The sequence below is a fragment of the Panthera leo genome, chromosome D2 (genome assembly GCF_018350215.1).
Source record: "Panthera leo isolate Ple1 chromosome D2, P.leo_Ple1_pat1.1, whole genome shotgun sequence".
Lineage (NCBI taxonomy): Eukaryota > Metazoa > Chordata > Mammalia > Carnivora > Felidae > Panthera > Panthera leo.
In genome coordinates, this window is record NC_056689.1 from 8,227,958 (window position 1) to 8,252,806 (window position 24,849).

Genomic DNA, 24,849 nt, shown 5'->3' on the forward strand with positions numbered 1-24,849 from the left:
TCCCAAGCAGGCTCCGCACTGTCGGCACGGAGCCTGACACGGGGCTCGGTCCCACGAACGGTGAGATCGTGACCTGAGCTGAAACCAAGAGTCAGATGCTTACCCGGCTGAGCCCCCCAGGCGCCCCTGCTGCTGGCTTTTAATTCAAAGGCAGAATTGTAGAGCTGCTTCCGCACCGTGTCGGGGAGAGTTGGGACTTGGTGACATCACATGGGGACCCCCAATTCCACAGGACTCTGCTACTGGGCTGTAAAACTGGGGACGCAGGGAGAGTCAACTCTCGTCACCTCGGAGCTGTGCAGTGTCACTATGGGGAGGGCTCCTGCCTCTCGCAGGCCACCCTCTTTCCGTCCCCTCCTCCCTGGGCGAGGTTGGGAGCCGTTCGTCGGTTCCACGAGGTCCTCGTCGGCTGGGGCTGCTGGGACGGGAGTTGGCCTTAAGCTGTTCCGTGTGAATAGACGTGGTTCTGACCAGCTCCCCAAGCCCTTGTGTGCCAGGCTTCCCGGAAAGCGGACCCTCCCCTGACTCCTCTTTGAAAAGGTCTTTGGAAGAGGAAGACGGTGTGTGTTGGGAGGCGGCCGCCAGGAAAGGGGGCGGAGGGGGTGCAGGCAAACAGACGGGGGCTCTAAAGCAAACAGAACTCTCGAGAGCTGTGGCGCAGGTCAAGTGTATCTCTGGGCTGCGGATTCAGGTCGTCAGGTGGCGGGAAGGCGGGGTCCCCTTGGGGGTGGCTGGGATGGAAGCCGGCTTTCCCGAGGGGTGTTTGCCGTCGGCTGGGGGCCGCCGTGAAGTGAGGGAGTGGGGCCACGACGAGCGCGGCTGTGGGCGAGGGAGGTGACCCTGGGGGGGCGGGAGGGGGTGTCCAGGAGGGACGCCAGGCAAGCGGATGACGCAGCCAGGCCGGTCCCAAAGGCCGCCCCTGCCCCGGGGCCCTCCACCCGCGAAGGGAGCCTCCGTGTCGCTGGTGCGTGAAGGTGACCACCGCCTGCGGCCTTCTCGGCGCCTCGCTCCGCTGATGTCCGGCCCTCCAGCCGCAGCGCTGACTTCTCTTTAGCGCCCGCGGTCATCTTTGCCCTGCTTCCCTCTGTGGCGGCCGGAGGGCGAGGAGCTGGACCGCACGGTGTGGCCGGCGTCCTGCCAGCCTGCCGTGCCGTCGTCACACGGGTTGCTGCCTTCCCCCAAGTGCCATTTGCTTCCAGCGATGACGCTTCTGTTGTCTGCCCGTCCTCGTGGCTTCAGTGTCCTCTGCGGGGACTCCACATTCTCCTGGCTTCATGCGCTGTCACCACCTCCCCGTGTCACCAAGACACCATCACCTCTGCCCTGGATCCCTGCGGTGGCCCCCTCACCGACCGCCGGCTTCTTCCCTGGCACGCCCGAGAGGCTTTTTAAAATTATCATGCCAGGGCGCCTGGGGGGCTCAGTCGGTTCATGTCCGACTTCGGCTCAGGGCATGATCCCACACGGTTCGTGAGTTCGAGCCCCACGTCGGGCTCTGTGCTGACAGCTCGGAGCCTGGAGCCTGCTTCGGATTCTGCGTCTCGCTCCCTCTCTGCCCCTTCCTCGCTCATGCTGTCTCACTCTCTCTCTCAAAAAAATAAATAAATACTACAAATTAAAAAAAAAAAAAACCCACTCTTCTAAAAAAAAATAAAATTATAATGCCGTTTGCATCACTTCTTCGCTGAACCCCCTGAAAAGTCCCCCGTTTCAGTCCAAGCAAGAGCAGAGGTGGATATGGAGACCTGTATGCCTCCTCACCTTCCTCGCCCCTCTGGCTTCATTTCCTCAGCCTCCTCTCTGCTGCAGCCAGCAGCCTTCTTGCTTTCTCTCAAGCCTGCTGATGCGTCTACCCCAGGGCCTTTGCACCATCTCTCTCTTTCCTCTCCCTCCCCTCCTTCAAGCCCTTGCTTCATTTTTGGATTCAGAGTGAGACCCCCTCCCTTGAAAACCCCACTTCATACTGCCCTCTGCTGCCCAGTCGACCCCTCCCCAGGGCTCCTGGTTTGCTCTTTTTCTTTTTCCAAAAGCATGTGTTATCTTAACTTACCGTACAATTTATGTAAGAGGATTATTATTTATCTGTCTCTCCCGGCTAGATTGTAAACGCCACAAAGGGCAGGAATCTTTGCCAGTTTTGGTCATGTCCCGCGTGCCTAGAACAATGCCTCCGTGCATCCTAGATGGTCAGTGGATGTTTGTTGAATGAATATATGACTGAATTAATGAACAGGTGTGTATTAAGAGAATTAAATGAGCTGCCCGCATGTTCTTGAAGGCTGGTGCATTTGGGGGACGTATTTTAGACCTTATTTGAGCCGAGTATTTACTTTTGCTGTACGTCTGGGAATGTGATGGGGCGAATACTGTAAACTTTGTTTCTTCATTCACTCAGCAAATATGCATTTGTAGCAGGTGCTGTTCTAAACTCAGGATAGAAGATACAAACAAATAAATGTCCCAGGTACTGGGCCTAATGATGCCAGATCCTCTGATATTTTGTTTTTAAGAGAAGCTGAAACCTGAATTTGTACATGAAATCTCCCAACTTGTAAATATTGTTAACTAACTTAAAAATTGCTTAATTTACCCTAACAACCAAATGAAACATTCATAAGAATCGAATGTTGCCTTTGGGGCTGTAGCTTGTGCTATCTGTTAGCTAACAGAAGGTTCGGACCTTCTAGAACCTTCTAGGTACGTGGGATCTCACAGGCTGGGCAGGATTTGGGTGAGCTGTGAGGACAAGAGGAGGAAGGGGGGATGTTTCTGCTACTCCCTGTAGCCAGGGCGGAGGGGAGGAGGCAGGACAGGCCGAGTGAGTAGGGGGCGATGACGGAGGGTGTGTGTTTCCACATCCGCACTCGTCACAGTCTCCCCTGGGCTATGCTGAATCATCCTTTCCAGGTGAAACACGTTGCATCTGTCAGGATGCAGGCCCAGCTGCCTAAACAAAGAAACAGGGTTACACAAGACAGAGACGCGTCTCTGTCGTCATGGTCTGAGGGTCAGCAAGCTGCAAGGTTCCTTCTCTTCTGGCTTTGCCCTGGCTCTCGCTCCTGGCCGTGCTGGCTCACCTGCCCCTGTGCAGCCACATTCCAGCCGGCAGGAGGGGCAGGAGGAGGCGGCCCTTCCTCCAAGGGCGGGATCCAGACTGTGATCCCAGTACTTCTGGTCACACCCCCTTGGCAGGGCTTGGGGACATGGCCACACTGAAGGCCAAGACAGGCTGGAAAAATGTAGATTCTACCCGGGTGGCTATATATCAGCTAAACATTATATTTTTCTGTGAGGGAAAGAGAATGGGTCTCACAAATATCAAGCAGTCTGTGGCATCTGTTCTTCTGGGTCTCGGGTTCTGTGAGGTCAGGCACCTCTCACTGTGCCCTCGGTTTGTTTGTTTGTTTATTTATTTATTATTTTATTTTATTTTTCACTTGAGAGAGCGAGAGGATGGGGAAGTGGCGCAGAGGGAGAGAGAATCTTGAGAGAGAGACAGAGAGAGAGAGAGAGAGAGAGAGAGAGAGAGAATCACGCCCAGCGTGGAGCCCGATCCCGTGGGGCTCGATCCCCTGACCTCGGGATCATGACCTGAGTCGAAATCAAGAGCCGGATGCTTAACCCACTGAGTCACCCAGGTGGCCCCGTGCCCTCAGCTTTTTAATTATTTTAGCAGGACCCCAGCAGCACAAGTGGAAGGTGATACTCGACATGTAGTTTCTCTCTTTCAGATTCTTCTGGCCCACCGCGTTTCTGGTTAGATTCAAGGAGCCTGGCGAGCTTTGGTTTTGTCTTGTTTGTTCTCATGGCTGGTCTAGAGCGACAGTCTCCAAACTTCTTGGTCTCGGGACCCCGCTGCACTCTCGAAAGTTACCAAGGATACCGAAAAGCTTTGCTTACCTGGGCCATATTGATTTGGGTTTACCGTATTAAAAATTAAAACAGACATTTACAGGAATATGCAAAGAAGTATTCCATTCACTTACGCCGTCTGGAAGTCTCCACTGCAGAGTTGTGAGGGAGCGATGGTAACGGAGCAAACAATGTTTTCACGGTATTATGAAAATAACGCTGACCTAGCACATCCCTTACAAGGATGTTGGGGACCCTACACTTTGACAGCTACTGGTCTAGAGAACACAGCCTGGTTATGTGGACTTGGGTAATTGTATTGAAACTGATGAGAGCTAGGGTTAGAGATTAAAAAGCATATTAAGACAGGAACGCTGCCACTGAGTAGTTAATGGTGCAAAAAAAAAGAAAAAAAAATATGTTGACCGAACAATCTGTAAACGTCTTTCATCTTAGATTGAGGGGAGTTGGTTTCTATTTATCAACTAGAAATAACTTTTCATGTGGGACTTAACAGTGATCGGTTTGCATCTATGAGAAGTGACTAGATTCTGGTGTTTAAGATATACTGCATTAAACATCGGAGACATTCAGAAGCTCGTTACAGAGAGGTTGGTGTGAGTTTTGTGCTCGCTGAGCATTGTTTTTGGCCGCCCAGCCCTGAATTTACCTTTTCTTTTTCTTTTTTTTTAAATATAATTTATTGTCAAATTGGCTGACATACAGTGGGTATAGTGTGCTCTTGGTTTTGGGGGTAGATTCCCTTGGTTCATCGCTTACATACAACACCCAGTGCTCATCCCAACAAGTGCCCTCCTCGATGCCCATCACCCATGTTCCCCTTTCCCCCATCCCCCATAAGCCCTCAGTTTGCTCTCTGTATTTAAGAGTCTCTTGTGGCTTGCCTCCCCCCACTCTGTAACTATTTTTCCCCTTCTCTTCCCCCATGGTCTTCCGTTAAGTTTCTCATACGTGAAACAAGTTTATCATATATGAAAACATATGATACCTGTCTTTCTCTGCCTGACTTATTTCACTTAGCATAATAGCCTCCAGTTCCATCCATGTTGCTGCAAATGGCATGATTTTATTCTTCCTCGTTGCCAAGGAGTATTCCATTATATATATAAACCACATCTTCTTTACCCGCTGAATCTACCTTTTCTGCCAGTGGAATCTACCTTTCTCACTCCTTTGGAAATGTAACGTGCCAGATGTCTGCACTTTCTGGTGCCAGGCTGGAAACCTCATGAATCAAATATACCTGGGCCACATCTTAACAATCAATGCCTGTTCATGGGCTTAAAACTGATGGATTCAGAGTCCTTGTGGGTAAATCCTAGGAATCTGCATTAAAATTTTTTTCAATTTTTGTAATGTTTATTTATTTATTTAAAAAATTTTTTAATGTTTATTTATTTTTGAGAGAGAGACAGTGCAAGCCAGGGAGGGGCAGAGAGAGAGAGAGAGAGAGAGAGACAGAATCTGAAACAGGCTCCAGGCTCTGAGCTGTCAGCACAGAGCCCGATGTGGGGCTCGAACTCACAAACCATGAGATCATGACCTAAGCCGAAGCTGAACACCCAACCAACTGAGCCACCCAGGCGCCCCCCCCCCCATTTCTTTTTAATGTTTATTCATTTTTTGAGAGAAAGAGAGACAAAGCATGAGCCAGGGAGGGGAAGAGAGAGAGAGACAGGATCTGAAGCGGGCTCCAGGCTCTGAGCTGAGTACAGAGACTGATGCAGGGCTCGAACCCACCAACAGTGAGATCCCCCCCCGCCCCACCGTCGGTTTGCACAAAAAGGCTGTAAAACTCATGTGCAGGCACGTAGCTGGCGTATTCGTTTTCTGTTCCTGCTTTACACATCACCACAGGCTTCGTGGCTTGAGACAACGTACATTCATTGCCTCAGAGTTTTGTGGGTCTGGAGCCTGGGCACAGCAGAACTGGGTCCTGTGTTCAGGGTATCACATGGCAGGAATGGCATTGCCGACCAGGTAAGAATCTCATGAGGCTCCAGGTGCTCTTCCAGACTTACGTGACTACTGGCAGAATCCATGTCCCTGGGGCTGTGGTACTTAGGGCGACTGAGTCTTCCAAGATCAGCAGGGGAAGATCTCACTCTTTGAAAGGTGTCGTCTGATTAGGTCAGGCCCACCCTGGAGAAACGTTCTTTGGATTAATTCAATGCCGACTGGTTAGATCTCTTACTATATCTGGAAAACCACCTCATCCTTGCCATGTGACATAACATCAACATGGGAGTAGTATTCCATCACCTTTGCTATGTACCTTTGATTAGAAGTCAGTTACAGGTCCATCCACACTCAAGGGTTACACAAACCCATGGATACCCAACCGCAGGGGCCACAGGGCTGTCACAGTTCCCCTTCCAGAGCTAGTAAAGCTAAGCTTAGGCCCAGACTGACTCCAGGTGTAGAAGTCCATGGCTCCAGGGTCCATGCTGTTAACTCTTATGACCTTTCTCCCTTTGAAGAAAGTAAGAAAACACCCAGGGGCGCCTGGGTGGCTCAGTCAGCTAAGTTCAACTCTTGACTTCAGCTCAGGTCACAATCTCACGGTTCATGAGTTCGAGCTCTGTGTTGGGCTCTGTGCCGAGAGAGCGGAAACTGCTTGGGATCCTCTCTCCCTCTCTCTCTCTCTCTTTGCCCCTCCCCTGCGTGCACGTGCGTTCTCTCTCTCTTTCTCTCAAAAATAAATAAACGTTAAAAAGAAAAAAGAAAAGAAAACACTCAGAAGACACGCCGGGTACTCCGCAATAACTCTCTTCACACCCCCACTTTTAGAGGTCTGTTTTAAGAGAAACCATAACAACCTGCAGTTTGTAAGTTCAGGAAGAGACTTCCAAAGTCTCTCCAAACACTCAGGTTATATAAGTCATTTCGATTTGTTTATATTCTGAGCCAGAAATAACCCTGGGGTTTGAGATTTGAGACTCGAATTCTCAAAAAATAACCGGGGCTCTGCTTTTTGTCTTTGAAACAGACGAAGTGATTGAGAAGAAACCGTCAGCACCTGCCTTCTATAGACCGGACAGCATGGATCAGCCATTTACTGTGAATTCTCTGGTAGGTAATGCCCACCGATAGCTTACAGATGGTCTGAAAACCCAAAAAGAAGAACAGAAACATAGCGAATGTGAAATGAGTCACCATTACTTCAAGAAGTTTTGTACTTGTCGCTTTTCATCCATCTGTGTGGTCCTCGCCTTTGAGGAAGTGACTAATAAAGCCATCTTTGCTGGAACTAAAAATAATGCCTTGGTCCACAAAACTGTGAAATTTTAATTTCTCTGGTTAGACTCCAAGAGCGTGGTCCTTCAGCAGAACACCGGGGAAGGAGAACTACAGAGTTGACTTTGTAGGAGGGACCTCAGCTTCTTTCCAGATAAAAATGGGAAGCTTACCTTGTGTGGTAGGGACCCAGGGAAACATTCTGTGTGTAACACGTAGACACTGCTTTGGAATCCTGCGTAAATGGCCGCGTACTTGGAACTTCCTTCTTCTCACGTTTCCCCTCACAACCCAACACCGTAGGCACCTTCTCCAGGTGCATCTTGGAAAGAACAAGATGGCGGAGAGGAAGTAACAGGGGCCCCGGGATCACAGAGGCATAGTCTGTGTCCCAGATCGTTCTCTGGGTGAGAATGTAGGCACATTATATAATCTCCATGGCCCCGTTTTTGTACTTTGTGCCTTTCGACAATTGGGAACAATATTTTTAACGTTCCCAGCCTGTCACGAGGGCTTGATAAAGGGGAGCCGTTAGGACCGTCCCCCTTCTCCTGACGAGCCTCCCACCCCGCTCACCGCAGCCCTGTGGCCCCGTGGACAGCACTAACAGCCACAGTGCACCGAGCGCCTGACATCTGCAAAGCTTTAGCCCCAGAACACAGAGAAAGGCAGGGCCTGGTTCTTGCTCCAAAACAGGTTGGGACCCAAGTCCTCTTTGCCAAGATCGCCCTCACAGGTGCTCAGCTGCTCGGACAGGGCGAGGAGCAGAGAACTGTAGGAACTTCTTCACTTTCCGACCCCGTGTGGTCCGGGCACCGTGGGGGAATCGAGGCGGCCCCCCTCATCCTTTTCGAGGGTCTTGTGTGTTTTCTAGAACATTGTGTAGAAATGATTAAAATGTTAGTGGACGTCTCAATGTAAAAATGAACAGTTAGGCGCTTTTCCAGCTGGGGATTTTGCGTTTTCATGCAAGAACCCCACACGCAAACCCAACCAACGTTACAGATTGACGAAGGTGCCGGGCTCTTCCCGGTTTACTTCCGAAATCAGTTTTGCGTTTGGGAAGAACAGGACCATTCAGTAGAGGAAAAGTAAATCGTATTTTTACTTTCAGGGGAAAAGATAATCTAGGTATAATCACATTGCAGCTTTTTCTCTGTTTCTCCTTTCTTTGTACATTTATTGATTATCGTTTGTGCCGCAAGGAATACGCTCCATCCTAGGCAGCGAGGCTGGATGGACAATGATTCTTGCCCCTCCAGGAGTTCCCAACGAACTGAAAACAGTATCCACAAATAATTATAATTCAGCGTGGACTCTATAGTAATAAAAAGTGGACAAAGTACTTTTGCACGTACAAGAGGCTGGAAACCCCCTTTGGAAAGCGCGCTAATTTCCACAGATTTTTCTTTCTCCCCATCATGTTCTGACGTCACCGAAGCCTTTATCTGTGGTCGAATGGTGACATTTTCCTTTAATGCTGCTGAGCACTGCACTGAGCGTGGTGGCTGTGCTGCTGGACTTCTCACCTAGTGACAAGATGGCACCCTAGTCAGGCACCTGAGGCTCGGCCTCCACAGGCTTCCATTCCTGCCTCTGAGGAGCGGAAGCCTCTGACAGCTTCTCTGAAATTAGAAAGTCTTTTTTTTTTTTTAATGTTTGTTTATTTTTTGAGAGAGAGACAGAGCATGAGCGGGGGAGGGGCAGAGAGAGAGAGGGAGACACAGAATCCGAAGCAGGCTCCAGGCTCTGAGCGGTCAGCACAGAGCCCGACGCGGGGTTCGAACCCACGGACCACGAGATCATGACCCGAGCCGAAGTCGGACGCTTAACCGACTGAGCCACCCAGATGCCCCTGAAATTAGAAAGTCTTTTCAGAAATGAGAATGGCACCGCAGGGTTTGGCTAGAAGGAAGTGTGCCTTAATTTAAGGTGAAGTCTCTTAGGAAGGGCTGAGTTCACTCACACCTGTCTGATCTCAGAATCCTGGGCCACTTGAGAGTAGATTTAAGGTGCCATTGTCACAAATCTGGTGTCCCAGGTTTTCTTCATAACTTGGACCCAAAGACAGGCTGTGGGAGGCTGATAAGTCTTATTTCTTCTGTTCTTTTTTTTTTTTTAATGTCTATTTATTTATCTTGAGGGAGGTGGGGCAGAGAGAGAGAGAGAAGGAGGGAGAGAGACAGTCCCAAGCAGGCTCTGCACTATCGGCCCGAAGTCTGACGCACAGCTCAAGCTCACAAACTGTGAGATCATGACCTGAGCTGAAATCAAGAGTCGGACACTAAGCCGAATGAGCCACCCAGGCGCCCCTGTCCCTTCTGTTCTAAATTGACCTGGGCACCCAGTCCTGGGAGACCTTCGGGGCAGAGACGCCCAGGCCCTGAGAGTTTTCTCAGGGAGAAGGAAACAGAGAGAATGTGTTTGTGCTTCTCAGGCTGGTTATAGAGCATACTTTCTAGAAGAATGATTCCAGGTCCCTTCAAAACTGCCACCAAAACAGACCTCAGGCCATTGCAAGACCTGCAAACGTCCGATTCATTGCACCCTGTCCTTGAACCTTGGCTCCGTAACGCACAGCCAGACGGAAACCGTGTCTACCTCGATTACTCGTTTAGCTGTCCACATACCTTTTCATCACGTGCTCTGCCCAGACTGTAGTCCACCGACCCTAGACTGACGGAGGCAGACTTGGAGACCTAATTCTGCTCTGGGCTAATTCCATTAAAAAAAAAACCAAACCTCTCTTCAACTGTGTCCTTCAAGGACAGCAGTACAATACTTTCTTTCCAAAGTAACTAATACAAAAATCTGCAACGGCCATAAATTCATTTATAGGCTATGATTTTCATACAGGCATGTCATTAGATTCTTTCCATTCTTTCTTTCAATTCTTTCCTGAACTATTTTTTTGTGGTTTGCTTTTACTGTCCCGCCGGATGCATTATCTTGACCATCCTTTCCTAAAATGATTTTTAAAGACCTGCAGACAAATTTTATTGCATAAGGCACTATTCATGACACAGAGGTTGGGAACTGCATATAAGTAGCATTGGAACAAGGCTTACGATCATTGCGTTTTTAAGAATTTGTCACATACACTTGTCGCACAAAGGCTTCGCTTTTGTTGTATCGTTAACTCTTTTTAAAAAAAAATTTTTTTAATGTTTATTTATTTTTGAGAAGAGAGAGACAGAGCATGAGGGGGGGAGGAGAGAGAAAGAGGGAGACACAGAATCCGAAGCGGACTCCAGGCTCTGAGCCGTCAGCACAGAGCCCGACATGATCTCACGAACCGTGAGATCATGACCTGAGCCGAAGTCGGACGCTTAACCGACTGAGCCACCCAGGCACCCCGTCGTATCGTTAACTCTTACGGAACGTTCTCCTTGGGTACTGACGTCAGGTACTTAGTACAGAAGATACATCCAGAATCGCAGTCCTATTCATTTCTTACCATAACCAGAGATTCAAATTTTGCTTTGCAGAGAAAGCTAGCTGCCATGCCTGACCACACGGATGTTTCCCTCAGCCCGGAAGAGCGAGTCCGTGCCCTGAGCAAGCTTGGCTGTAATATCACCATCACGGAAGATATCACCCCCCGCCGCTACTTTAGATCCGGAGTGGAGTTGGAAAGGATGGCTTCGGTGTATATGGAGGAAGGAAATTTGGAAAATGCCTTTGTCCTTTATAATAAATTTATAACGTAAGTCTTTAGTCTCGGAGGCCTTCAACATGAGAAAAGTGGGGACATGCTCACAAGCTGTTTTGGTGAGACGGTTTGGACGCCGGGAATATTTTCCCATTCAGACCAGTTTTGCAATCTCTAAAAGCGTTACGTGTCCAGGCTTTTAAGTCAGGAAGGAATGTATTCAAACGCGTCCCCACACCATTTCTGAGGCTCGGGATGGAGTGAGGTTCGGGGACAGGAGATACCTTCTCTACAGGCCAGTGCAGTGACCTGCGTATCTTTCTCTTTGACACTTCTCACAAAGGAAATGTCTTGTTTTATGCCATTCTCCCCCACAGGGATGTAAGTGTTTTGCGCGAGTAGGAGCCAGATTGTAGCTCTGTCTACGGTGCCTAGAACATGCCATTAACAGGTTTTTGTTTTTAATTTTTTTATTCTTTATTTTTGAGAGACAGAAAGAAAGCATGAGCAGGGGAGAAGCAGACAGAGAGGGAGACGCAGAATCGGAAGCAGGCTCCAGGCTCCGAGCCGTCAGCACAGAGCCCGACGTGGGGCTCGAACCCACGAACCGTGAGATCGTGACCTGAGCCGAAGTCGCACGCTTAATCCACTGAGCCACCCAGGCGCCCTGCCGTTAACAGTTTTAAAGTTTGATTGGATGGGTTGCGACTGGGGGATAAGTTGGCAGTTATATGAAGGATCTGATTCAGGGATAGAAAGGAACAGTCAGTTTCACATTGTAGTTTGTTTTGTTTTGTTTTGTTTTTTTAAGCAATGGAGAGAACTTCAGCAAATATGGAGCCTACCTGGCTCAGAGCAGAGCTATTCTTTTTTTTTTTTTTTTAAGTTTATTTATTTATTTTGAGAGAGGGAGCACGTGCACGAACAGGGGAGGAGCAGAGAGAGGGAGAGAGAGAATCCCAAATCCCAACCAGACTCCTCGCTGCTAGTGCGAAGCCTAATGTGGGGCTCAGTTCATGGATCTCGACATCACGACCAGAGCCACAATCAAGTCAGAGGCTTAACCGACTGAGCCACCCAGGCGCCTCTAGCGTGAATATTTTTTTACAAAAGCAATTTATTTAGCTGTGTAATAACGTTCTGGATAAAAGAGCTTCCAGAACGTTGAGTGGGAGTGGCTGCCTCTGAACAGCCGTGTAGAAAACAGCATCATTCCCGTTAGACACTTTTTAGTAATGTGTCCCGGCTTGAGAATTAACAGAAGTGAGGTCTGGAGTTTCCTCCCTCATTTGCCCGTTTACTGGTGGGAGGATCTGTTACCAGTAACTGTTCAATCTAAGCTGAAACTCGTACTTTTATTTTAACTGAAACTCACATGTTGGTTGATTTCACTAGTTCCACTGGGGACTTAACCCGAGGACCTCTGAGAAGTTGGTGGTTCGCAACGCTCAGCCTACTGGGGAAGACCGTTAGTTTCTAGAGAGCCAACCAATGAATGTGAAATTGGAGGCCACCAGGCATCATGGATAGTGCACGTGTTCCAAAAGTCTTAATTTCTGAACTCTAAGTTAATATTTCTTGTTTTGCCTTCTCCTTGCGTGTTTGTACACATTTCTGTGGAAACGTTAAGTGTGGTAAAACCAAAAAGCCACTATACTGAGTCATCAGAGTGTGTGAATTCCCTTCTGTTATTAACCACGAGACAACCTGTAATTCAGTTGTCCTGTGCGGGCCTCAGTTCCTTATCTACAAATGGAAGACTTACGGGCAGAAATCTCTAAGCTCTCTTCAACTCTAAACGTTTGTGACTTTATTCTGTTTATAAAGCTTTAGGCAACTAACACTTTACATAGCCTCTTTAAGCCGTAATTTTCTTATTCAAAGAGATGAGAGTTATGGGCGCCCGGGTGGCTCAGTTGGTTAAGCGTCCGACTTCGGCTCAGGTCATGATCTTGCAGTCGTGGGTTCGAGCCCTGCATCTGGCTCTGTGCTGACAGCTCGGAGCCTGGATCCTGCTTCGGATTCTGTCTCCCTGTCTGCCCCTTTCTCTGTCTCTCTCTCTCTCTCTGAAAAATAAACATTAAAAAAAGAAGAAATGAGAGTTATTTTACCATTCCACTGTCGCCTGTAGGCAGCATGACGAAGGCAAGCAGGTGTGATCTGTAAGGAGGAGAACGCCAATAATGATAAGGTATCATATATTAGCTGATCAAAAATAGTGTTTATAGCCCACCATGATCCATCAAGGAAGGACTATTTCTTTATTTAACAAATATTTATTGAGCACACATTATGAGCTGGACCCTATTCTACCAGTAGGGATACATCAGTAAGAAAAAAAAAAACACACACCCAAAATTCCCTGCCCTTGTGAAACAAAATGTTCGTTTACCCTGAAAGTGATGCATCTGGTTTGCTCTTGGGATTTCCCTTTACGTCCACTGTCCCTTGTTCCTCAAGAAGGTGATGAATAATGAACTCCTAGTGAGCACCTCCTAATCCACTAGGGATTCTGGCTGTTATTTCTCTTAGTTGTGACTTTTCAGCGAAGAATTTTTGCTCAGCAGACACCACGGCACTACGGATTCATCAGTGGTCCTTTGAGTCTTTTTCAGGGCTGAGAAGAGATTACATTGATCTTTTCAGACTCTTAACGTTCTTCCACGACCCTCTGTATTGCCAGCCCCACAAGTGAGTAAGGTGGCGCTGTGGCGGGATTGAGCACCCCGCACCTCGAGAAGGACCAATGTGACACGGTCCGTCAGGGAGCAACCTCACCCTCGTAACCTCAGTGCTCCGTCCGCTGAGCTTACCTCCCTGTAATGCCAAAATCATAGGTTCGTGTCCGCCTTTGGTGAAAAGGCTGATGGAAAGGATGTTGGGTAATAATAATGTAATAAACATGTCCATTTGGAAAAGGAGTTTCTTTCTCATACTAGAAACCACTGCCCACCTGCTTCTTCTGTTATATCATGCTAAGGATGTGCTTTGTCTTTTTCTAGCTTGTTTGTAGAAAAGCTTCCCAGCCATCGAGATTACCAGCAGTGTGCGGTACCTGAAAAACAGGATATTATGAAGGTATCGTGGGGTCGATTCTCCCCTGAGGGATCAAATGCTCCCCGAGTCTCCGTTATTGATCTGCCCCTACCTCCTTTCCTCCTTCGTCGCATCCTCTTGAGAGCTTGAGCACAGAAAATTCCATTAGCCAAGATGTTTCGATTTCTTCTTGGACCTTTAATCATCGTTACTGAGCCAGTGTGGGATGTCTAATTGAAACTGGGAGGCGGGGGGAGAAAAGAAGATCAAGAATGTGTTCAATTTGCCCTGTGGCGTGAGGAGGAATTATTCACTGTTCTTCCCAGAGACTGTCGGAAAGTGTGTCCAATTCCCCAGATTTGTTTCAGCGTCATCTTGACTGGTTTTGATTATCCCATATAGTCCCGAACCCCAAAACTGTTTGAAAATCAGTGCCGATTGTTAAGGCGGCCACAAAGTTCTAGCTATTTTCTTCTTGTAGGATTAGCCTAAGGGCATAATAAAGTGTTTGTGGATAGCCTGAAATATTCTCAAGGAAAAGGAGAGAGTTGTTGAAAAGTTATTTATTTACCATCAACATTTGCAACTGATATATCAAGCTTCAAACAATTTTAGCTGGAGAATATATCCTTTTAAATAACACGTTTTTAATGTTTCTCCTTTGCCTTAAGTAGTTTGGTTGAACTTACATGGAGAAAGATGAAACCGTATATACAAAGCCAATCACAGCCTGGAATTTTAAATAGCTCTCAGAAGATACTTGACCATATAATAGAAGAAAGGCTCTCTTACCAGTTACATGTGGCCTGAGGTGGCCTGTAAGAACCCAGATTTTGTCAAACGACCATCTACATTTTTAAAAATCTCTATACACACTTCTCCGAAGGGGCCCTCATTGCCATACCTTATGTAGCATTTCTCTCAATCCTCTTCCTCTTTCAACCTCAGACGGTTCTACAGGGGACCCAAGGGCCCAGCCACCAAGCTGAGCCTTTTGCTCTAATTTAGTGTTATTCTTATTTTTGCTTATAGGAAAAAATTCTCCAAAAGCACATACGTTTTCTTTGTGTATGCTTGTTGAATAAATGGATGGATGGATGGATGGATGGATGACAGGAAATTAAAAGAAAAGACATTTTAGTGGGACAGCCTGGCCAGAGTTAGATTCGGATTCTAGTAATAATGGGGCCACCAGCTAGCTGCATGATACTGGAGAAGACTTCTCGTCTCTGTAGGCCTTTGTTCCCTCATCTCTGAAAAGGAGGGTGGTGCTTGGGCTAAATCAGATTTCCCGGATTTTCCGGCCACTAAGAATCACTGAGAAGTTGTTTGAGGTCCAGACTCCCCAACCCTGCCCCGAAACACGTTGATTCGGGGAAACCGGGCGTAGGCCTGGGAATCTGTATTTGTACACGAAGCGCCCCAGTTGCCTGTTACGGTCTGTCAAGCCCAGCGGCCCCTCCCTACCATGCTGTCCAGTGTCTTAATCCTGATGCCGCACTGTTTGCCTGCTGTGCGGTGTGCAGTCACAAACCCACCACGTAAACACGGGGTACCTAACTCCACAGAACCCTTGTCCACCTAGTCGAGTCAACAGAGGCTCTTACAAAAGGGATAAGCCTTTCCATTTCCTACTGAAAAGTTGTGTTTTGGAGCCACGGCAAAGAGAAGTTTCTATTTCCGCCATCGTCTTTGGTTACTTGTGTCTTGATTTCTAATATGCATACCAGCTGTTTTTCTTTCTCAGCTGATGATCTGAAAGACTGTACTGAGAATCCCACTAATCAATATGTATATATATATTTTTAAAAGAAACTGAAGGAGATTGCATTCCCAAGGACAGATGAATTGAAAAAGGACCTTTTAAAGAAATATAACGTAGAATACCAAGAATATTTGCAAAGCAAAGTAAGTTCAATTGGTACATTTATTTCGCGACTGTTTTCTGTGCAACTATTTTTTGAATTTCATTTTCATGTGAGTGTTTCAAATGTCATGTGCCTTTCAATTAAAAATTAAAGATACAGGGCTGTAAAGCCAATAACAAATTCATGTGGATATGCAGGTTAAGCATTTGCACCAAAGATGTGGTATTTTTATTTCCTTACAACTCTAATAACGTTGAGAATGACTTAGAATATGGATTTTTTATGGTGATTTAAATACAGCTTTTTGACCAACTCTTGCCAGTGGAACCTGGAGGCAGATGACCACTTTTTGGTGATGAACGGAGCCAGTAGGAGGTAGGGAAAACAGTGTACAGTTTCTGATTATTCTGATCTAGATTATTCTGATCTAATTATGTAGGCCTTGGAAATGTAAATTCGATTCTTGAATATTACAGTCAATATTGCACTAAGATAGATGAATAGCTAACCATATGAATGAAATGTAATCGTATCACCAATGGACGGTGGAGATCATGATAATGATGTCTAAGAGGTTGAAAGGCACTGGAAGAAGAAATTGACCAGTCCGTAGGGCCTCAAGTTCAAAGCTTGAATTCTTCCTGTTTTTAACGTTGTTATAAAGGTGGCGTTCCTTTTTTTTTGTTGGATTGTGTGTTTATGTGCTTTGGGATTGTCGCTTGTACTGACTTCCGCTTCAGTTCAATGTCACGAACTTGGCACATGGTCGCAGAATGTCTCTGCTTCCTGGGGGCATAGCCAGGTTTGAGTGCTGAGCTTCCATTAAATGACAGCGGGAATGTTGAAATCTGAAATGTTGAAACTCCTCAAGTGTGCATATTGATGATTTGACTGGAACTATGAAAGATAAGAATGATTTGGGGGACCCAGACAAAGCAACAGCAAAGGAGAGAAAAGCCCAATCCGGTCTTCCTTCACGTCAACGATGCATGTGGTTGCCCCCTCAGGATCTCCCAGGGAGGAAAGGCCTGGTCTGCCTCTGATGATAGCAGTTATATCACAGGCCACAACAGTGTCCCAAAGTAGATGTCATGTGGCAATCTCTGTGGAGACAGAAGGGCCGCCTTTATGCCTAGGAGAGAGAGAGAGAGAGAGAGAGAGGAGGAGAGAGGAGGAGAGAGAGATGGGTTTACCCATCAGTAAACCCTCACTGTAGGCAGCCCTGGAATCATCCAGAAGCTTGTTAGAAATGGGAATCTCGGCCCCTAGCCCACAGCTGCCAAATTGGAATCAGCCCTCATAACAAAACCCCGGGTGATTCGTGTGTACCCCAAGTGCTATTGGAAGCTGTGTGCCCCACCCCACCCCTACCAAAGTTAGTTGGTTTTCTTTTTGTTTTTGTTTTTTTTATATACATAATTTTTTAAAAGTAATCTCTACCCCCAGTGTGGGGCTGGAGCTCACCACTGAGATCAAAAGTCGTGTGCTCTACTGACTGAGCCAGCCAGGCAGCCGGCAAAGTTAATTTTTTTTTAGGTTTATTTATTTTTGAGAGAGAGATCCAGTGTGAGCAGGGGAGGGGCAGAGAGAGAGGGAGACGCAGAATCCGAAGCGGGCTCCAGGCTCTGAGCCATCAGCACAGAGCCCGACGCGGGGCTCGAGCCCACGAACCGTGAGATCATGACCTGAGCTGAAATCGGACGTTTAATCAACTGAGCCACCCAAGCATCCCCAAAGTTAGTTTTTATCAAAATCATTTGAGGAACTTATTAAAGATTTGTATTCTCTGACCTAATAATGCCTGGATTTTTTTTTTTTTTTTTTTTTTGAGACTAGGGAACCTGGGATTCATCATCTTAACAAAATTCCCCATTCGTTCTGATAGAGTTGGCTGGACCGTTTCCTAGTGACTCCCCTTTCTCCAAAAAGCCCCAGTGGGAAGAGTTCTCGAGTCAGAGGCAAAAACTTCTATGGCAGGGACTGTCCAGTAGAACTTCCTCTGATGATAGACACGTTCTGTGTGGCGCTGTTATGGGAGCCTCTAGCCACGTGGTGCTGAAAAGGTGGCCGGTGTGACCGAGGAACTAAATTTCCGATTTCATTGCATATAACTTAATTTAGATTTAAGTAGTCCATGTGGCCAGTGGCTGTGATTTTGGACGGTGCGGTCTTGGGTGATGTGACCATTTCTGAGATATTTTGCTTTGGTCCGTCGGGCCACCCCGACCATCCTGCCCTTGATTTCCTAATTCTTTTTAAAAGCGCGGGGTATGGAGGGAACTTGACTACCATAGCCCGCCTCTGGTAAAACGCGGGTGGCTTTGGGACTGCCCCCTTGGCCAACGTAAGGGGCCTCGGCCGTGATGGTTGACATTTTCCTCGCTGTCGCGTGAGTGTCCCCGTGGGCGGACCGCGGCCTCTGTGTCTCTGCGTCTGCTAGAAGCCTGCAAGTGTCCAGTCCCGCTTCGAGGCGGCTGCCTTGGAAACTAACCTCTTCTTGCGGCCGCCACGTTTTTTTTTCAGAACAAGTACGACGCCGAGATTCTCAAACGACTGGAGCATCAGAGCCTGATCGAGGCCGAGAGGAAGCGGGTAGCTCGGATGCGCCAGCAGCAGCTGGAGTCGGAGCAGTTCCTGTTTTTCGAAGACCAGCTCAAGAAGCAGGAACTGGCCCGCGGGCAGATGCGCAGCCCGGAGCCCCCCGCGCTGTCCGAGCAGATCGACGGCAGCGCCGCGTCCTGCCTGTGCCCGCGCCACAGCCCTTCCCTGCTGCACGTCTCCGCGGACCAGCCTGGCAAAAGCGACGCGGCCAATTCCGCCAGCCACTCGCCCCCCGTCAACAGGGCTCTGAAGCCCGCGGCCACTCTGAGCGCCGTGCAGAGTAAGTGATGAAACGCATCCCCGCGAGACACGGCTTCTCTTCCGCTGGAGCCGCGGCCCCTAACCGCTGGGAGGTGCTCCTCCTTTTTCTCTTTTTTAAATTGTTTAAAATGTTTATTTATTTTGGAGTGAGAGAGAGACAGAGCGTGAGCAGGGAGACACGGAGTCCCAAGCAGGCTCCAGGCTCCGAGCCGTCAGCACAGAGCCCGACGCGGGGCTCGAACCCACGAACCGTGAGATCGTGACCTGAGCTGAAGTCGGACACTTAACCGACCGAGCCACCCAGGCGCCCCCCTCTTTTCATCATCCAGTGGGATAGGGCCCCCACACGATGCGGTATGAAGGGTGCCACCTGGCTCTTCCTGTCCGTAACCTTAAAATTTGCCCGCCCGGATAGAACAGCACGCTGTAATCAACAGGACTATATCTGGTCATGGTATAGAGATTTGAAATGAGAAGAATTCCAAGCATTTATTTTTCTTTCATGCATTTTAGCCAAGAAACACATGAATGTTAAAGGTAAATACTTACACCGGAGAGGGAAGAAGATGCTAAGAAAATCGTTTGCTTAAAAATGTAAACATAAATGTTATGGGGCGCCTGGGTGGCTCAGTCGGTTAAGCGTCTGACTCTCGACTTCAACTCAGGTTGTGATCTTGCATTTGTGAGATCAAGCCCCACATCGGACTCTGTGCTGATGGCACAGAGCCTGCTTAGGATTCTCTCTCTCTCTCTCTCTCTCTCTGCCCCTCCCCTGCTTGCTCTCTATCTCTCAAAATAAATAAAAATAAACTTTAAAAAAACCTGCATTTTAAAAAATGTAGGGGCACATGGGTGGCTCAGTAGTGAAGCGTCTGACTTTAGCTCAGGTCATGATCTTGTGGTCCACAGGTTTGTGCCCCACATCAGTGCTATAGCTTAGACCCTGGAGCCTGCTTTGGATTTTGTGTCTTCCTCTCTCTCTGCCCCTCCCCTGCTTGTGCTCTCTCTCTCTCTCTCTCTGTCTCTCTCAAAAATAAATAAAAGCATTAAAAAATACAAATACAAATGTAAATGTACATGTTTAGCATGTCCCTGCCCAGGAGGCTCTCCGGCACACAGGTCGTTACCCTCCAGATGGATTATAAGCTTCTGCCAACAGTTGCTTCTGCTTGGTGCCCCTCCGTCGGCACTGGCAAGCTCCCAAACCAAATGGGGTAGATTTTCCCCACAGACACTGTTGGACTGCAGTCTGCGTTTCCATTTATTTTAAAAGAGTTACGATAGGCAACTATTTAATAAGTTACCCTATCACTAATTAGTTCTGAAAACAGTGCTTTTACTTAACGATCACCAACTTTCACGAAGCTCTCAGAAACATACGGAAGACACAGGAAAGAATATCTATCCTATGCCTGATGGTCCGTGAGATCCATTCGCTGCAGCCTGTGCAGGTGAAGGTATATTTGCTTGGTACCTCCAAAAGCCTCACACATCTATGCAGACAGTTGACCTGAGGCACAAAGATGGAAAAATGCTTGCACCTTCCCACTTGTTCACAAAATAATTTATATGCAAAGTGGAATTTTACCTTCCTTCTGGTCAATGTGTACTTTTAAGAGTTTAAAAATAAAATATAGGAAGTGGAACACCTGATAATTTCACTATATATATACATACACACACACACACACACACACGCTTTATATATATGGTGCAATTATATATATATATATATATGTATATGTATATGTATATATATATATATGTATATATATATATATATATATATATATATATATATATATATATAGTTTATTTTGAGAGAGACAGAGTGAGTTGGGGAGAGGGAGAGAGAGAATCCCAATCAGGCTCTGTACTGTCAGCGCAGAGCCCCATGCGGGGCTCGAACTCGTGAACCGTGAGCTCACGACCCGAGCCGAAATCAAGAGTCGAATGCTTAACTGACTGAGCCTCTCAAGGCACCCCTCATTTTTTATATTTATATCGCCCGGTAGTTGCTTGCCAAAAATAGCTCTGATGGATGGGATGGAAGATCTGGTTTTTTTTAGCTTTTTCTGCCTTTTCTGTTTCTTAGATTTAGTGGTTGAAGGACTGCGCTGTGTAGTTTTATCCAGAGACCTCTGCCACAAATTTCTGCTGCTGGCAGAATCTAATACAGTGAGAGGAGTAGAAACGTGTGGAATACTCTGTGGAAAACTGGTATGGTCTTTGTTTCATATCTTTCTGCCCAAGATACACGTTCAGTAGTAATGGCTTTCTTGCGATAAGCAGAACAGAATAAAAGCATCCTAAGAGCTGCAAAAATTATGAAATTATCTTTACCTGGATTAATGACACAAGACTACTGTCATTATGAATGCAATGAATCCTGGGAAATGGATTGCAAAATTTCAGGGATACCGTACAAGCTGGTCGTGAAGAATGAATGAAACCACATATTAAACCTTTGTTTAGAAAAATGATGGATTACAGGTCTTACAATTTCCAAAACCATCTAGTTTTCTAAACCAGAGTTCCATTGCAACGGTTAGTTTCACATGTATTTATGTAATTAACTCTAGCGGGTTTGGTGGGTGACATCTTGCCACCCTTTTCAGACACATGTGGAATAAAATGAGGGTTTCAGACGGTAGTCTCAGGAAGCTGAAATGTTACAGCACAGGTCCCATTTACATACGGAAGATTTCATCCGAAATATGCGATGAAACGACAATGTCAAAACAAGGAGGACAGAAGAGAGAATGTGCATAAGCCTCACTTGCCTACTTGCAAGAAGGCTGAATAATGTTTCGTTGAAAGTGCCCTTCGTAGAGTCATTTGGATACCAGTTTTCAATTCTGGGTCCAGGCACATTTTCTGTCCTGCGCATTCAGCTTGGGAACTGCTGCTTACTTGAATAATACGCTTTAGTCGACACGTGTTCTCCTACCGTATTCCAGTTCTACATCTTCACTTTTCCTCCGGGAGAGACGAAGCACAGACAACAAGCACAAGAGCACGGCCTGCCGCTGTCTCCCCACAGCCACCTTGTTTGCCCTTGGGGTGGGGGGCGGGGACTGTGGACGCTTCCTCTTCAAGACCATATGCTGTACCTAGTTTGATGGATTGACTGATTTTTCATTCATTCTTCATCGGGAGACATGTGCTGAGTACCTGCGTTTGGCAGACGCTGGGCTTGGTGTTGGCATTTGCAGCCTAGAGCAGCCACAGTCTTTGCCTGTGACTCTCACATGGTGTCTATGAAGAATCAGACAGGTGACTAGTTATCGGTGGGGCCGGTGCTCTCCCTGGAAGTGCAGGGCATCATGGCCGTGTGTGACTGGGAAACTGACCTTGTCTGGGAAGGTCAAGAAGGGTTTCCCTGAGAAGTGACGTTTACGCCAGGCCTGAAGATAATACATAAAGTTAGCCATGAAAGGCGGGAGGGGGGATGGAGGGAGGAGTTACGATCCAGGCCGAAGGAACAGAGCCCCGTCAGAGCAGAGAGAAAGGGGTCCTCAGGGAGGAGTGGGCACCCATTGTCAGCATGACATCTCCTGCCTGAGGATCGTACCCGCTCTTCTCAGCCTTTTTCCTTCGACTCTTACCTTTTACCTGAAGGGAGTGGTTTGTTTTGCCTTTTTCTTTTTCTGAATGCAAATCCAGAACAGTACCTTAATTATGGGCAATCCCCGTGAGTAGCCCCAGTAGCAGAAGAAAATTAGGTCTGGAAGTGAAATTAAACATAATTAATAAAATAAAAACAAGACCATCAACCTCCACACGCCTTAGAAACGTCCTTCGGTAAAACCACAAAAGCACTTAGTCTCCCGCATCAACCTGCTGCTGTTTTGTTCTGCATTTTTTCCACGGCAAATGTAATACATCAAGGCATTATTTATTAACTAAGCCATCGTGGACCAGCCTGGGATGCTAAGAACTCCTATTTATTATACATCTTCCATTGTGAACATAGGTTTTGAATTCCAGAGAGCTGATTCTCAAGTTTTTGGCAAAGAACCCGTTTTTAAGAGGGAGGCTTTGATTTTGAGTGTCGATGGGTTGGGAGGTTGCAGGTGGTGGGACGGATGCTCTCTAGTCTTTTTCTTTTTTTTTTTTTATATTTTTATTTATTTTTGAGAGAGACCGAGCGTGAACGGGAGAGGGGCAGAGAGAGAGAGGGAGACACAGAATCCAAAGCAGGCTCCAGGCTCTGAGCTGTCAGCACACAGCCCGACAGGGGGCTCGAAGTCATGAGCCGTGAGATCATGACCTGAGCCAAAGTCGGACGCTTAACCGACTGAGCCAACCGGGTGGCCCGGACGCTCTCTGGTCTTACAGCAAATCACTGTATTTCCATTTCAGGTTGTGGGTTTTCGTTTTTTGTTTTTTCGGTTTTTTCCCTTTCAGATGCTCGATATCCTTTTTGCCAATTGTTTTCTAGACGCATAATGAATTTACTATCACCCATGTGATTGTGCCAAAGCAGTCTGCGGGGCCGGACTACTGTGACGTGGAAAATGTGGAAGAGTTATTCAGCGTTCAGGACCAGCACGGCCTCCTCACGCTCGGATGGATCCACGTACGTGCGACCTTTTTTCAGCTGCAGTTTCTGCTCAGTTTTCTGTGGGGTGCTGCTTGCCTCCTTGAGGACATGTAGCTTCCTTCGAATAGCTTCTTATTTGTAATTTTTTTCAAGTGTACCAAATGTCCTGTAATAAATGACTTGCTTTGATGACTTTTGTATGGCCTAATGGAGACCTAGTCAGAGTTTTCATTAATCTTGACTACGCCGTTACTGTTCTCTCTGCCTGTGCCATGGGTCAAAAGTAGATGATTTTAAGAAGATTCCTCAAAAATAGTTCTTTCAAACAGATGTTGGTAAACGTCCGATAGGGACCGTACATTCTTCCGCATCTCCCTTACAGGCCAAGGATGAATTTATCGCTGCATAAACAGCCGTGGTGGGGCCGAATATATTGGGTTCGAACCTCCACCAGGCCATCATAGAATCAAGAAAGGGCTTACGAATGAAAAGATTTGAGTGTAAATCTCGGCTCTGCTAAGAATGCTTTACAGAAATGTTGGCAAATGAAGCAATCTGGACATCAGCTTTTATCATCCATAGAACAGATGTCATAATAATTGACTCCATGATAATTGTCTGTGTTAGAATGAGATAACGTCAGTGAATTTTGAAGCACATGTTTCTAGGAACTCAGATAATTGTAGCCGTTGGTTTTGGTGACAGTGCTCTACTTTTCCTCTCCATGGTTTAATCTGTCTGGGGGGACACTTTTCTCTTCAGTCTTATACATTTGGACCTGGGGTAAGGACAACTCATCCCGTGATAGTGGGAATGAGATATGGCCAAGATTTTCAGGGCACATCCAAGAGCCCCGAAAGAGATATTAATGACCTCTTTGTACAGATTTTTCAACATTTTTATTTATTTTTAAGAGGCAGAGAGAGAGAGAGAGAGAGAGGAGGGGGGAGGGGCAGAGAGAGGGAGACGCAGAATCTGAAACAGGCTCAGAGCCCAACTCGGGGCTCGAACCCACCAACCATGAGATCATGACCCGAACTGAAGTCGGACGCTTAACCGAGTGAGCCACCCAGGCGCCCCAATTAGTGACCATTTTTTATTTTACTTGACTTTCAAGGATGCACTGAGTAGGGGCAGGACACATACTTAGATCCCTCACCACACACACACACACACAAAATCACCAAGCACTTGGTGCTATGTAATTTCAGAGGGTGCAGGAGACTTTAGTCCCAGCTCTGCCTAGAGGTTACTACGTTCTCTTAGTCTCCTCCTTGTTTCTAGGGACCCTCAATGACCAGGCAGGGCTAGTGAGTGCCCTGTCTCCCTCACTGGATTCGTGTGAGACATAAGTAAGACACCAAGTGTGAGACCCCTTTGAAAAATAAAACCGCCTCCCAAATGAAAGAAATTATTTCTAATGAAGAGTTTGCAAAACTTTCCCAAATATGTCTATTTGATTGATTTAACAGTAAGTAGTGTGCCTTCCTGTGTGCTTAGAAATTGCTGAATTTTAAAAAAATGTTTATTTATCTTTGAGAGGGGAGAAGGGGCAGAGAGAGAGGGGGACAAAGGATCCGAAGCGGGGTCCCCACTGTCAGCACAGAGCCCGATGCGGGGGCGGGGGGAGCTCAAACTCACTAACCATGAGACCATGACCTGAGCCAAAGTCAGACACTTAATTGACTGAGTCTTCCAGGTGCCCCTAGAAATTGCTGAATTTTCAAGGCGCTGTTCAGTTTAATGTGATTTTCTGCGACAGGAATGCATTTTAA

General features: G+C 47.1%; 1 protein-coding gene across 3 annotated transcripts in view; it reads left to right on the top strand.

Moving 5' to 3' along the window:
- The window catches only part of STAMBPL1 (STAM binding protein like 1), a 46,690-nt gene that overhangs the window by 16,223 nt on the left and 5,618 nt on the right, over window positions 1-24,849 (top strand). For 2 of the 3 annotated variants that reach the window (XM_042909244.1, XM_042909243.1), the window contains exons 2-8: window positions 6,863-6,945; window positions 10,599-10,816; window positions 13,765-13,840; window positions 15,611-15,706; window positions 18,190-18,547; window positions 20,624-20,748; window positions 22,973-23,110. In XM_042909244.1, the coding sequence (XP_042765178.1) occupies window positions 6,916-6,945; window positions 10,599-10,816; window positions 13,765-13,840; window positions 15,611-15,706; window positions 18,190-18,547; window positions 20,624-20,748; window positions 22,973-23,110 (1,041 nt within the window). In that variant the 5' untranslated portion in view covers window positions 6,863-6,915. Of the gene's footprint in view, window positions 1-6,862; window positions 6,946-10,598; window positions 10,817-12,827; window positions 12,954-13,764; window positions 13,841-15,610; window positions 15,707-18,189; window positions 18,548-20,623; window positions 20,749-22,972; window positions 23,111-24,849 lie in introns of those variants that run through there. The other variant, XM_042909245.1, reaches the window with a different exon arrangement.